Source organism: Numida meleagris, chromosome 1, assembly GCF_002078875.1.
Source record: "Numida meleagris isolate 19003 breed g44 Domestic line chromosome 1, NumMel1.0, whole genome shotgun sequence".
Classification (NCBI taxonomy): domain Eukaryota; kingdom Metazoa; phylum Chordata; class Aves; order Galliformes; family Numididae; genus Numida; species Numida meleagris.
Genome location: NC_034409.1, coordinates 4,017,415 through 4,032,630, shown reverse-complemented (window position 1 = coordinate 4,032,630; position 15,216 = coordinate 4,017,415). Strand labels below are relative to the sequence as shown.

The 15,216-nt window shown below is 41.4% G+C and overlaps 1 protein-coding gene across 2 annotated transcripts in view; it reads left to right on the top strand.

Annotated features, from left to right (window-relative positions):
• The window catches only part of SFMBT2 (Scm-like with four mbt domains 2), a 115,513-nt gene that overhangs the window by 91,283 nt on the left and 9,014 nt on the right, over nt 1-15,216 (top strand). For both annotated transcript variants that reach the window (XM_021384338.1, XM_021384337.1), the window contains 5 exons: nt 2,014-2,123; nt 9,833-10,008; nt 11,540-11,712; nt 14,014-14,262; nt 14,409-14,537. In XM_021384338.1, coding sequence (XP_021240013.1) covers nt 2,014-2,123; nt 9,833-10,008; nt 11,540-11,712; nt 14,014-14,262; nt 14,409-14,537 — 837 coding nt within the window. The remainder of the gene's footprint in view (nt 1-2,013; nt 2,124-9,832; nt 10,009-11,539; nt 11,713-14,013; nt 14,263-14,408; nt 14,538-15,216) is intronic.

Here is a 15,216-nt window from a genome sequence, read left to right as displayed (position 1 = left end):
TAAACAAAGTGTTCTTGGGTGAGGTTTTCTGGCTTTTTTTTGTGTGTGTGTGTTTTTTTTTCTTCCTAGGGCTTAATAGTGTGTAATATTAGGAAATAATGTCATTAGAAGGTAACATATTTAACATGGTAGTGGACTCCTGCTGCACTGTGAAATGCCAGACTCAGTGACTTACTTGAGATAAAAGAAGAGTAAAAGCTGAAGCTTTTTTTTTTAAAAAAAAACACACCTTTTTTCTTCCCTTAAAGGGAAATGACTGCTCTTGTAAACACTCTTTTAAAAACTTGTTTTAGAATTTTGCTAAGGGTTCTGTTGATGTCAGGCCACCTTCAAGAGAAGTACTGGCATTGTGGGTATCTTTGCAGGGCTTCAGTTGATAATGCCCAAGCAGTGCCAAACAATTATTAGCAAGGTTAGATCTTCCTGGATTTGCAGATCAGGAGAGGAGCACATCTGATGAGTTATGTATGAGCATGGGAGCCACACACGCATTTTGTGGCTTTTGAAAACCTACCTGCCTTTTTTGCATTGGATATATGTGTTGGATGTCAGTGCTGTATCTGTATGTTGAGTAGCAGACAAGAAAAGATGTGAATGAGCAACTGGATGGAGGCAGTCAGAAGCTTTCATTTGTTTTCTTGGGAATCAGATCTCTTGGAAATCTTGGGTTTTGAAAAGATAAGAACCAGCTTGAGAGCTGTGGGTAAATCTGTATTTTAGATTCAACTTGTGTGAGATAAGGAGTGTGCTTTTGCCCTTTTTCATAGAGCTTTGAGATGTACAGGTGATCAGAACTGCATAAGGCATTGGATGCTGTCATCATAGGCATTGTTTTTAATATCTCTAATTACACTTTTTTTCCAGTAGATTCTAGTAGTTTTTCCAAGTATCTCTCCAGTATCTCTCAATGATAAATCAAATTTTGCTTCTAGTAAATAATCTAGCCAGGCCACTCAAACCACTTCCATTTCTTCTGGTACTATGCGACATTAAGTGAAACCCTTGTCAGAAAACGTTCCACCCTACAAGGTTTTCAAAAAGCCATCAAGTCATCATGTTTGCTGCATTGTTTAATTAAAAAAACCTGTAGTTGCTCTTTGCAATATGATGTGGTCAGATTTTCATTTCTGATGAAGCGTGTTCTTGGGGAAATTTAATGTTCATCTACTGAAATCATTTGAAGTCATCTGCAGGCCCTCAAGGAGTTAAGAGCAGACACGAGGTAAAGAGCTAAATTATACCCAAAGCAATCCAGACTCACCGTGGGATCAGTCATTGACATACAATGTGGAGTGTTCAAACACATGGTCTGGTGCTATTAAGAGATTTGTTTTTCTTGTCTTTTTCTCCTTAGGCCAAGTGTAGGCCATTAAAGCTTAGATTCTCTGAGAGAATAGTAGGAATTGTTTTTATTCTCAAAAATTTTGGATTAAATGGATTAACACATGTGTTTTATTGCACAGAGTGGACACACACTGGCTTTTAGGCACACCTCCTGCAAACTCTTTTTGTGTAGACTTTATTAGTATTCCGTTAATACCGTCAAGGCATGCAGCACTCAGATTCTTAAGCATATTGCCAACCTTAAGTGTGTGAATTTCCCCTTTGGTGTTCATTGTATAACGACACATGTGACTTTGTCCTTGGCTGAGCCATCAGAGGTATTTTCATTTTTAATAAGTTGAGCCACTGTGGGTGCAGGGAATGGAATCTGCTTTGGATGAAGTCTGTCTCAAAGCACAGCACCGATGTTCCTTTAATGGCAGATCCCTGGGGCTAGCAGCAGCATTTAAAGCAGTTGTGGTATCATACCAAGACATAGTCCACAATATACTTGGCACACTGATTGAAGCTGGGACCTCTTCTCGTTGCATCTAGCACTTGTCTTGTGCATCCGTGAACCTGATAGGCATCTGTAAGCATCTCCTGCTTATACAGCACCAGGGATCATGTATGTTGTGGTTGAGGACTGCTTTTAAATTCATCAGTGTTGTTGGTTTTATGTCTCACTAGGTTCTGAGCATGGTGATCAATGCAGCTTACAAGCCAGGGAGTGTTTTACGAGAGCTGCAGCTAGTGGAAGATCCTCAGTGGAATTTCCAAGAGGAAACGCTCAAAGCAAAGTAAGTCTTCAGTGTGTGCCCTTTTATACGGGAGGCTTCAGAAGTGGAGCTGGCTGGGAAAAGAAATAACTGTATTGTGAGAGTTTTTTTAATTATCATTTTGCTTCATTGAGTGACTTGACTTGTTCTATAGCAACGTAAGAAGTGAAATTTTCACATGAATGGTTCATTTCTATTGTCTTTCTCCAAGCAGCAATCCAAATTTTGAAGAAAAATGGCATGTCTATTCTGCAAAGTCTTGAGTTTTGTGATAAGGGTCTCCTATAAGCTCAGATATTACTGATTTCACTCAATCCCTAGCTTTTTAAATATAGCAGCATTACTGCTTTTAATATAGAGCCTGCCACTCGAATGCAGAAAAACCTGGCACCAGAAAGTGCAAACAAAATAGCAGGGACTTATTTTTAAGCAGGAGAGTGGCTGGGACAAAATATTAGCAGAACTGAGATTCCGATTATGGTTTAATGTCTTTTTAAAATATATGCTTCAATTCTTGTCTAAACAACATATAAGAAAACTTTGTATCTGGAAAATACTCTATTTTCCCTTCCTACTTTAAAATGTACCCATTTATATATTCTTTATGTAATGGGGACTGTGTTTAGTACGTATCTCAAGAACCATTATCTGTTCAAAAGAGGGAAGAAGCACATAAGCTCTCTTCACATACCTCCGAAAAGCAGTTCTCATTTTAAGACCAACTCAGCAAATAGTTCCTTCTAGGTAGCAATCTGTTTTTGGCCAAGCTTGATCACCTTGAGTTTTTGAGTACTGACGCTAAATGCAGTGAATTTCACGCTTTGTACTGAACTCTTACTCCTTTTCAAATAAAAGCAATTTTCTTTTGCTTATTTACAATGATTGGCATCAAATATGGAATTATTGATTACTATTTTTTTTGTTCTTTGGCCATGCAGACACTGGAGAAATCTCATGTGTGCTCTTATTGAGGGAGAGAATAGAGAATGTTTTATTCTGCCTAATCAGAAACTTTTTCTAAGGGGGAATTGCTATTAGAAATGAAAAGCTTCAAGAAAACACTATTTTCATTTGCTTCTCTCACTCATGTGGAAGGTCGTGTTTTTGCGTTCATCAAACAAAGTCAAAGTTCAATCCACACAAAGTGGATTAATTTGCCATCAAGCACAGAGGTGTTTTCTCCTTAGTAGTCAGCTGTATCTGTTGCCCAATCCACTGAGACCCCAGGCAGCCTGCAGACTCTGGGCGTGCTTACACCAGGAAGACCAACCTCATCATGAGATGTGGTCCATTAGAGCTCATCATCCATCTGTTCCATATCAGCCACTTATCCTCCCTCATGTTACCTGATGTGCTAATTATACTGTAGTGAGCACCTCCTTCTGTTCTCCCTTCCCCCGTGGCATTTCCACCCATTTTTTCAGGCAGCAGTCTCAGCTCTCAACAAGTCAAATGGCATCTTTCAACTTTATCAGACCAGAGAATGAGTCTTCACAGACAGAGCTGGGACATCAAGTTTTGGTGTCACTTCTAAGCACTGAAAGATATTCAGTATTGCCTTGTTCTCTGCCTGCTGAGCTCTATTGGGACTGGAGATGCACCTACATGGGTGCATCTGTCTGGCTTCTGGAGTAATGCTGGCTAATGATATCAGCCTGCCTACAAGTAGCTGGGATACTTTTTACTGGTTGACAGAGGATAGACATACCCTACCTGAATACCCTTGGACTTCTGTTTTCCTTCCGGAGTTTGCTTGAGCTGCTTCATCAAGAAACCTGCCGGGGCTTTAATTGCATCTTGTTGTGCAGAAGTGGGAAAGAAAACATACTCATGAAATCAGACACCCTGGGATGCGCAAACAGCACATGACATGCTACATCAGGTATGACAGTCGGTTGTGCTCCAGAATCTTAAACAGAGCCCTATAACAAGCAAACGCCTGTCTACACAGACTTCCAGCTATGCTGGCTCCCAATGGTGTCTTGCTGCTAATGATGACAGCTCTACAGCCAGCTGCAGCATCTGTGCTGTAATGTGACATGTCATGTCACCTCCTTCCTTCTGATATAAACTGACATCTCCTTAGATCTTGACAATGTTGTTGTTTGTTTGCAGTGATGGTTGCAGTAGGGTAGAGAGATGGTGAGGGAGGAGGATGGTGAGAAGGCAGCATTTTTTCCCACTGGCCCAAATGCCACTGCTGGGAAGGCATTATCTCAGTCCTCCTGCAAGGTGCATTTAGTTTACTCTGCTGTCACAAGTGACCAGCACAGAATCAATTATGCTAGCCTTGCAAAGAAGATAAACAATTTAGATTGTCCAAAGAGATGCATCTGCAATGCGTGATGGCATTCTCTTCCCATCAGCACTGCTGGCTTTCTGTGAAAATAGTCAAACTTGATTTATTGCTGATGATGAGTTAGAAATGTCAGGCCTAATCCCCTGAATTCCCATGAGGAACAGACAAAGCTGTGGACATTCAGCCCTTACGGTTTTGATGCTTTAATTTCAGTGCCCTCATCTACGTGTGGCTTCCCAATCTTACAAAGGCTTGAGGGCCTTTATGCTTTGTAAGAGCCTTCATTTATAAGAGCTGTAAGTGGGGTTGATAGGGCTTACCCATTCTTTTAGGACTTAGTACATAAATAATACCAGTGTACGTAAATTATCTGGGGTCTTATTTGAAGCCTGGTTGATCAAAATAAGAAAGACAGATATTCCTGGCCTCCTTATTAAATGAAACTCTGAGACCTGCCCAAATCCACTTGCTGTAGTCTAGAAATATTGACCCTAAATTGCAGACACAATGACTTATTTATGAACCTGATTTCCAATAAAGTTTTCTCACTGTGAATGCTTTACAAAACTGCCCTTCACTTGTGTTGAGGTGTTTGTTGTCTTCTTTGCCTTGCTTTTGCCTTAACAGCTGTCAGGGGTTGCTCTCAAGCCTCACAGGTCCCTATCACTCTTTGAAGGAGTGAAGCATTTATTAACCGTGGTAGACAGAAGTAACCTAGAGATGACATAAGCAAATTGGGTGTACCGAATTGCATGCAGCCAGATGTGATGCATCCAGTTCTCCATGAGGGAACTAACTCATGTCATTGCAAGGCCACTCTGTCACGTTTGAAATTTCATGTGATTTGGGAGGTTTCCTCATTTCTGGAAAAACGGTAAGCATCAGATCCTTCCTCAAGAAGGGCAAGAAGGAGAATCCAAGTAACTACAGGCTGGTCAGCATAACCTCAGTCTCTGGAAAGGTTATTAGGCAACGTCCTCCTGAAAGCCATTTCTAAAAACATGCAGGACCAGAAAGTGACTGGGAAGAGCCAGTGTGGTCTTAAAAACGACAAGTTGTACCTCATGTGACGAGATGGCTTGCTTTGGTGGTTATGGGTAAAGCAGTGGAAATTATTTGTGTTGATTTTAGCAAGGCTTTTGACACAATCTCCCATAGAGTTCTTACAGACAAACTGTGGAGGTGTGAATTGGACATGTGCCTGGTGGGTGGAAAACTGGCTGGACAACTGAGCTCAAAGGGTTGTGATCAGTGACACGATGTCCAAGTGGCAGCCAGTTATTAATGGTTGTCCTCAAATGTCAGTGCAAAGCTACAACTTGTATGATATGATTTGCCTTCTGCATCGGCTCTGCCACATACTACTTGAGGCACAGCAAGGGTGACGTAGTGTAATCATTTGGCCTTTTGTGCCAGATATTGGAGACAGAAGACACTACCCACAATGGAATGACTTAAGCCTTTTCATAATGAGGAAACTTACCAAGACATGGTTTTTCAATAAGAACAGTTTCAATACCCTTTCCAAATCATATTTTCAGTAATAGAAAATATCACTGGGTGATCAGATAGCTTTGAAGAAGAAAACTACCATGTTTGTGTTGATTTTATCCAGATTAGGAGTATTTGTAAAATCCCCATATTTAGAATACACCGAGTAGCTTTGGGATGTCAGGGTTTTGATGAAAACTTTAGAGTTTTTTCTCTTTGGGAGTTGTGGTGATCCCTACAGGCAGGGTCTCATTCAAACATCATGAAATGGATGTTAGACAATTTCTGCTGCTGTCATGGGAAGTTGCTTCAAGTAGATTCAATAGAGTGAGACTTTGGTTGTCTGCTGTGGGTAGCCAGTGTTCCTCAGGGATTTCTTATTTTTGGTGGACTTTGGCTTATTAAAGCAAATAGGAAATTTCTTGCAAAGGAAGAGATAGGAGGTTTTGATCCCCTGAAAGAAATTGAAGTTTTTAGCTACTGAGTAATTCAGAATGGTCTCAAAGATTGTCAGAACTGTGGGCTGTATCCTTGTGATGAAACCTATGAAAATGAGGGTAGTCTCAATGCTCTTGCTGTTTGATGTGTCTTCAGCATGAGGCTTTTCACATCATCACACAATGGACCCCAGCTGGAGCTCTTAGAAGATATTTTATTCTCATGAATCTCAAATTGCAAAAGAAGAATGACGCAGCTAGCAAATTGCTGTTAGCTCAGTATTGTTGCTCATGGATCAACAAAGATCCTGAGTATATTTTCCCCAGAAATAACTTCAGCCAGAAGGCTTTTTCCAAGTTTTGGGATCAGAGGGCAGAGAGGGTAGGGAGGAAAGGAAGATTTATTTGGCTGCAGCTGAAAAATCTTTTTTAAAAGAACAGTGACTTCCTAGAAAACTAAAAATGTTATGCTTGACACAGCTGTTTTCCATGTCTCCAGTGCTGTCATGCTGTGCATGCAGGTTACTTACTGCTTAAAATGTTAATGAAGATAGGAGTCCTTGTATGAGAGCATCAACAGGAATATCAGCAGCAGGTAATATTTTGAATGATAGTAATGGAAAAGAGTTTTCTGATATCCAGAGGCACTCTTTCCACATGGCAGTCCTAAACCACACTTGGTGATGTTTGTGTTAGAAATCTTTAGTATGAGGAATATGGAAAATATTAGTTGAACCTGGTTTATGGTTGAAAGAGGTGCTGCCAAGGCCAAAATCTTGTAAAAAAAAAAATATTACTGTTGCCAGCACTAACACCTTGGATTATTGAGGCTGATGGGTGCAGTTACGTTGATCTGCATTTTGCCATCCATTCTGTTAATTGCTGTGTGCATTGCATTCAGACCAGACTGTGAAATCAGACAGCTGTTCATTTGCCTAGTTTCATCTTTTTCTTTCATCAAGCACTGTAGTACAATGAGTCCTTTCTGGGTAGCCAAACACAATAGGAAGTACGTGGTTAGAAGAAGTCAGCCATCCTTGAATAATACCCATCAGGCAGCTCTCTTAGCTTGCTAGAAAGAAGATCAAGAAGCAATTTGATTACAGTGCTTTTGCAGGGAAACAAAACCAGATGCAGTCTTCTCATCCTAGTGGTGAAAGTCAGAACAAGGACAAATTAAATGTAAGTTAAATTCACACACTTCCATACACAAAATGAAAGACAGCCTTGTAGATATGGATGCTCCTGCTGCCAGGATTCTTCCAGCGTGAAGGGGAAGCTGGTGCTTTGCTGGAAGTGATGCTTTAGTTCAACCAAAGTTGTTGAGGGTTCAGGTGAATGTGACTGTGAAATTCTTAAGCCTGTCACAAGACTCAGATTTACTGACCTAACGATCTAGGCTGTCATTAAACTTAATGGCTCCTGGAGAAGTAATAAGGGCAGGAGTCTTTTCAATCATGCCGAAAAGAAATATAAAACGTTTATAAGTAGATATATTTAAATGCCTGTGGAATTTGTTCTTTTATATTAGGTATTGCCAGACCTCCTTTAGCTAGCCAGCTGTTTCACGGGGTAGCTGGGATAACAGTGCTCTCTATCTAGAAGAAGCACTTTCTTCCATTTTATATCATCTGTCTGCCAAGGTCTGTCAGGGTGCATGAAGAGTTGGCTAATAAAATAATGTATTCATGCATTCATTCAGGAGAATGAATGGATCCAGCGATGTCTCCATAACTTGGGGTCCTTGTTTGGACACCAAATAGGGTGTCAGAGCCTGGTGCCCCGCAGAGATGCTCTTTTAGGTTCTGGAAGAGTGTTGCGTTGAGGTGATAGTTTGGACCAAGTCTTCTGCAACATGAGGATGGCTGAGTTGGGCTGTTTTCAGACCCACGTTCCATTTGACATGGTTTAGTTAGCATAATGGTGATGGGTGGATGGTTGGACTAGATGATTTCAGTGGCCTTTTCCAACCTTTATGATTCTGCGATTGAGTACTCTCTATATCGCTTTGGGCTTGAACCCTCTTCCCATATTCCAGTGCTTCCAGAAAGAAGTTTTGGGAGGTAGAGCTGGAAGAATTGGTTTCTCACTTGTTTTGCACAACTCAGTAAAACCTCCAGAGAGGGGGAATTGGGTCTGAGTATATGCTGTGTATTTTGATTCTCCAGCCGCATCTCCTTTGTTTCTCCTGCTCCTCTTTCATATTAGACTATCAGGAGCTGCTTCCTTACTAGCGAACTGTAGATCTTAGTACATTCACTAATGCTTTGTATTGTTTTTCCTAATGACTGTATCTCTGTCTTTCATTGCTTCCAAACCAGTAATCTCTGTCTTTCACTCTCTCTCCCTCTTTCAGTTTTGTGTGCGTTACTTTTCTCTCTTCTAAAGCACATTTATAATGCCTAAGCACCAGACGCTTGCATGATTGTCTCTTGTGTTGCACTCCTTGGGATGTGTAAGAGATGTTTTAAAAACCTTATCTCGCTGTTTACAATAGCTGTGTGCTGCCGTTTAATAAATTATGGGGATAATTGGTTTTTCAGAGTTCACGTCTACAATGTATTACAGCAGGGATGTAACTGTATCTTTCTTAGCCATTTATCGCTCAGGAACACTTCATATAAAATGCTGAAATAAATGTTTTAGTAGCACATGGATAACAAATTTCAGGCAAATGTTTCATTGCAGATTTCTGCTCTGAGCATTCCCTGTAGGAATCACTGGTTTTAGGGCCTGTTCTCGTAGCCCCATTAAACCACTCAGGAGACTCCTTATTAGTTCCTCAGGTTTTGTGCTACCCAGATCTCATAGCAGTGAAGTCATCTGGTCTCCATATGGCAGGCAGTCCAGTTATACCCAGATACTTCTACGTTGTATGTGTACTCAGTGACTGCAGTTGGCACAACAACAATGTGGGCAAGTTGTGGTATGGAATGTGAGGAGATAACTGCTTTGGGAAAGATAGCAATGGAGAAGACAAAAGGTAGAGTGGAGACTAACAGGCTGTAATCTTCACTAAAGCCTAAAGACAGGGTGGTGACCAGGAAGTTCTGCAAGGCATATAAGCTTCTCTCAAGTCCATGTGTGAGAAGAGACTACACCTGTCTCTTCAATATTTTGCATCAGTTCAAAGGATTAGTATGCTATCCTGTATAATATCCACACCAAGTCAGTATGAAATTTTTCTGTCTTTTGCCTCATCTCCAGTTTGCACACGCATTCTTCTCCAAACCATATCCTTGCCTCAGCTTCTAGGATCATGCTACCCTTCTTTTCTATTTTCAAGTCTTCCACGACCATTCTACCCTCCTTCTCTTTTTTCAAGTCCATCTGAAATGGAGTCATGTAGGCAAGCAGACCTATTCTGCCTGCCTGCCCAAGAGACACGCTCTCCCAAAAGCCATTAAGGAAGGTGTCTCCCTAAAAGAGGGCAGAACCTGCTGTGTAGCATCAAAGGACGTCACTTGATTGGTAACACTAGATCTTCTTGTACTCATTTCTAGATACAGAGGGAAGACATACAGGGCGACTGTTAAGATTGTGCGAACGTCGGATCAGGTTGCGGATTTCTGCAGAAGAGTCTGTGCAAAGTTGGAGTGCTGTCCCAATTTGTTCAGTCCTGTGCTGGTGGCTGAAGTCTGCCCAGAGAACTGCTCCATTCATACGAAAACCAAGTACAGTAAGTATTGACTGCAAGGCTTGTTGCTAGCCGGGATTCGGGGCTGTAGGATGCTATGTGTGAGCTAGTTATGAAGAAAATGAGTTGTGCAATACATTACTATTGAGTAGGACTCATTTCCTGTAGGTAGAGTAGAGTAGGTATACTACTTTTGGAGTAGTTACTTGATTCTGACCAAATCACTGTGGGCTTCGTTAGTATTTTGTACAAATAAATAGGCACAAAGCTTCATTTCACACCATCCTAATACATCTCTTTGAAACACACTGCTCTTTGGAAGCACTAACTTTTCTTTGTATGTAAAGTTAATATAAGGAACATAAAAGGAACCTGCAGTGGCCAGCTGAGATTTAAACTGCTACATCTGAGGCACTTTCCTTAGGTTAGATGAATCCTGTCCTGCTCATTGAAGAGTTTCCAGCGTACACGTCAGCACAGTATCATGGTGCTGATGTAGCATCAATTCTGTGTGCTCAGGGTGTGTAAAATTGTTCCTACCCATTCAGGAAGGCTGAAGTTAAGCATGTGTTTGGTGCTTTTTGTTGTCAGTGTTACTTTTATTACTGGTCAGCATTACTGCTGTAATTGGATCTTATGTTAGGAAAGTGGAAGTGTGCACTGTCTTTCTATCACAAAAGTTACAAAAAACCAATATGATTGATTTAAACTGATTTGCTTCTGTTTCGTGCCAGGATAGAAGGATAAACATGCTCAGGGAGATTCATATGACTGAATATGAGTTTCTGTGGAACTTTATATCCGAGATGGACATCTAGCTCTCATTGGTAGCAAATGGAGGGCTGGAGGATTGCAGCTGGGGAATCTACAGCTGTGTTTATATTAACCCAGAGTTGATGCTTATATTTGGTTAGATGAAAGATGCCCTAAACTCTGTTCATTTTATCAAAACTCAGTTCAGTTACAAACTTTGATGTGGGTGCCAGTCTACATTTCCCAGGACACCCTACTTGTCAGCCCCAGAGCGTGCTGTAGAACTTGTCAAAAAGGACACACACGAAGCCACTAATGGAAGGCCAGGGGACTTTCATGTTCTTAATTTCAACTTGGGCCAAAATACTCAAAGTTAGAAAACAAAAGCAAAACATACTCCTTTGTGCATCAAACAAGCATACATAATTCAGATTACCTGGCCCTTTCCACCCTCTACTGAAACCATTAGCAACTGAAAGCGTGTCTTAACTCATGCAGAAGGGCATTGGATCAAATGTGAAACATACTGGCCTCTCATTTCAAATTGTAGCTTTGTCTAAGTATGGAGTGTGGGGTTAAATTCTGAACTTGTCACTTATCACCAATAAAAATATGTACATAAAAGTTGTAACACTTTGTGCTAGTCCACGATAGTATCTTTTATTTATACTGGAGTTTTTTTTCCAAATCAAGGTATTTTAGAGTTCATCATAAAAGTGCACCTAGAGTGTAATACCAAACCAGTAGCAAAAAGCAAGCTGAAGTTCCCTTCTCCTGCTGGTTAAAGTTTTTAATGGGTGTTTTGCTTTGTTTTCTCCAGCTTATTATTACGGAAAGAGGAAAAAAATCATTAAGCCACCAATTGGGGAAAATAATAACATGAAAAGTGGACATGTCAAGCCAGCCAGACGCAGAAAAAGGCGGAAATCCATCTTTGTGCAGAAGAAAAGAAGATCGTCAGCTGTTGATTTGAATGTTGCAGGCTCTGCAGAGGTATGCAATGCACTGGGAAAAATCAGCAAATTCCCTCGGTGCTTCCCCGTGTACCTTCATCTCCTTTTTGAGGGACTTCTCAGCAAACCCCAGAATTCCTGCCTCTCATTTTCAATCCCTCCTTACGCTTTCTGCTTCTAACATTAGATTGGTTATATTGGGATACTTCAGGGACTTTCACCCTCGACCATTCTAGAATTAGAAGATACTGTTTTTCTTGCCACCTTCATAAGGTTCGCCAGCTCGTGTACTGTCTAATACTGTATCTTTGTTTTCTTTTGCTTCCTTATAGCCCTGTGGGCAGACAGATGAGCCTGTTTGATGCTTTGTGCAGCATCTAAGATCTCAAAATACTCTAGTAAATAATAATAACTCTTGGGCATTATGGTTTCAAGGGCTTTTAATTTTTCATTAACCCTCTGTAGTATTTTTGGTTCACCACTGCTAACAATGGAAGTGTTAGCAGCCTTAGAAATCAAGTAAATGGTTTGTGTCCCAAATATGTGGTATCTGAGGCCTCAGTCTTTTCAGGATGCAGTGTGATACAGGATTGTAAATTTTGCAATTATTTGTGTCCAACTGAAACCTGTAGCCAACGTGGTTAAATACCTCCTGTGTGAACCCTTTTCACTTTTCCAGGTGGTTTTCTTGTGATAGTAATGACAAAACTCTTGTGTTGTTTCCTTTCCTCAGTGGAGCACCCTTTATTGTTGCTTCATGCAGTGAGAAAGCAAACTGATTTGGTTAAATTCCCTCTAATTCATCTGGTGGGGAGCAACTTCTTAAGCCACTGTCACTTGATGGCTTACATCTTCATGACTCAGTCCTTGTTTAGGTGTGGTTCAGCCTTATTTCCTTAAATTATACCGCCTCAAGAGAATTTAAACTGAAATAAATGCATTTTGAGCTGAAATCAACCATTAGCCAAGTTTTTCAGCCTTTCAACCAATATAACTGATATGGGCTAAAATGGCTTTCAGCTAAGACCTATGCATATGCCTTGGATGCATGCTCACGCCTCAGTCAAAGCTAAGTTGTCAAAGCAATTTTGGCTACTTATGTATAAAGTTCAAAATCCACAGTTTCCATCAGTTGATTTATATTTGCAAGCTCTGTGTTACAGAAATCCCAAGAATTTAGTGTGCTTTCCTTTACCTGAAAACGTGCACTGCTCTGTCAATACTTAAGTGTTCGGCTGAAAGCAGGAAATCTGAGTGAAGTCCTTCATACTGAATTTTACAGAAGTGACAGCTAAGCAATGCTGCCTATGCATTGGTACATCTAGATATTTTAAAAAGACACCAGCATTTCCTTCCATTTAGTACCAGTGACGCCCATGGCCATTTGAAGAAAGGTGAAATGCTGAAGTAAGGTGAAATTTTCAACTCCCCTGTTTATTGCAGGGGAATTGGAGTAGATGTACTTTAAGGGTCCCTTCCAACTCAAATGATTCTATGATTCCATGATTCTTTGAAAGCCTGTTTAAGATTTTGCTTCACCTCAAGCAACTTGTGTTTCACTTTATGCTTTAAGTATTTTCCATTTCCCCTTCTCATGCACATCTGCAAGGTAACCATCTGTAAGGTTTGAGATGCCAACGCAAAGGAGGAATGTTTTGCGATGAAGTTATGATATACGTAGAGAAATGTTTCAGATGAGTTATTACCATTGACCTTTTGTTAGAAACAAAAAAGAACTTGTTCACCAGCTATTTTTCAGTTCTACATTTTGTTATGAATCTAAATGGAGGGTTAATTGACTTGGCACTGTAATGAAAATGAGATATTTGGTTAAAATAAATGTTACTCTCGGCCTCCATGGAGCACAAGTCTTATGGGGAGTGGCTGAGAGAACGGGGATTGTTCAGTCTGGAGGAGGCTCAGGGGAGACCTTAATGCTCTCTACAACTGCCTGAAAGAAGATGCACCTAGCAAGGTGGAGGTTGGCCTCTTCTCACAGGTGATGAGAGGGAATTGCCTTAAATTGTAACAGGGGAGGTTCAGTTGGATATTAGGAAAAATTTCTTCTCAGAAATAGTGGTGAGGTATTGGAACAGGCTGCCCAGGGAGGTGGTTCAATTACTGTCCCTGGAGGTGTTCAAGAAATGAGTAGATGTGGCACTGAGGGATATGGCTTAGTGGAATGATTGGGATGGATTGGTGGCTGGACGAGATGACTTTAGAGTTCGTTCCGACCTGAGTGATTCTATGATTCTATGACATGGGCCTGCAGTTTGGCCTTGATCTGCTGCTGTATCAATCTCTGAGCCCAGGTGCCATTTTCCTGCTGGTCTTTGTGCAGGAGAGTGAAGACGATGAGCCAGACGCAGTTGAGGATGAGACGGGAAGTGAGGAGACGAGCTCGGAGCTCCGTGATGATCAGACGGACACCTCCTCTGCTGAAGTCCCCTCTGCTAGGCCCCGGCGAGCGGTCACCTTGCGCAGCAGCACTGAGTTGGACAGACCTCCTCCTATGGAGAGGGCCCGGCGGAGCCGCCGGCCACAACCCATCTCCTGCAGTGAGGTGGAGAAGTCACCGCAGGTCAAGGAAGTGAGTATGACTCCAAGCTCCCAATGTTTTCCCTACACTGCCCTTCAGTGCCCACCCTTCCTCATCTGAGGAGGGCATCCCTGTTGTGCAGCTGTATGGTTTTCCATACCCTGTGGCTTTCTTTAAGATAACTATTTTTTTTGTAGGAAATTAAGCAAGAAGAAGAAGAGAAGCTCGTCCTGGACAGTAATCCATTGGAGTGGACTGTGACTGATGTTGTGAGGTTTATTAAACTGACTGACTGTGCACCCCTTGCCAAAATATTTCAGGAGCAGGTAGAGATTTTCATGTAACTCTTCTCTTTGTGTCTGTGGTGCTTATTCACATCATAAAAAAAAAAAAAAAAAAAGCGCCACGTGTTTCTAGCCCTGGGCTCAGGGCTTCCATGAGGAGCTTATGAGCAGGTTTCAGATACCCTGAGGCCAAGTTATGGCAAACAGTTGGATGAGGCATGATTACCCTCAGAAATTCAAGTCAGAGCCTTGTCAGGTACTCAGAAAGAGCAGAAACCCACCCTCCACCCCGTAGTTGGAGTCCTTGTCAAAAGCACACGGTTTACACCTTTCATGCCTGTGGTTCTGTGGCAAGACCCACAGCATAATTCCAGTGTCGCATAGACACCCTGGTGTACCAACAGATAGTGGTTAGTTGTTGCATAGCTAGCTGTCTCTCCTAGCCTGTTGGGTTCCACCTTGTTTTAAAATATTGGCCTGAGGAGTAGAAAGCTGCCAACTGAACCCCAAATTGGCTGCACGAATTTTGGCATCAATACTTAGATGCTCCTAGTGTGTAGACACTTACTTTCCATCTACATCCCTTGGAAGATCTGGCGGTCTGTAGGTCCTTTGGTGACCTAATTTTGGGAGATGCCACATATCTCCGATTAAATAGATAAGTTTGCAGGAGTAGAAGCCGATGTCCTTCATCTCAAGTTTGTGAACATGTAAAATTTCT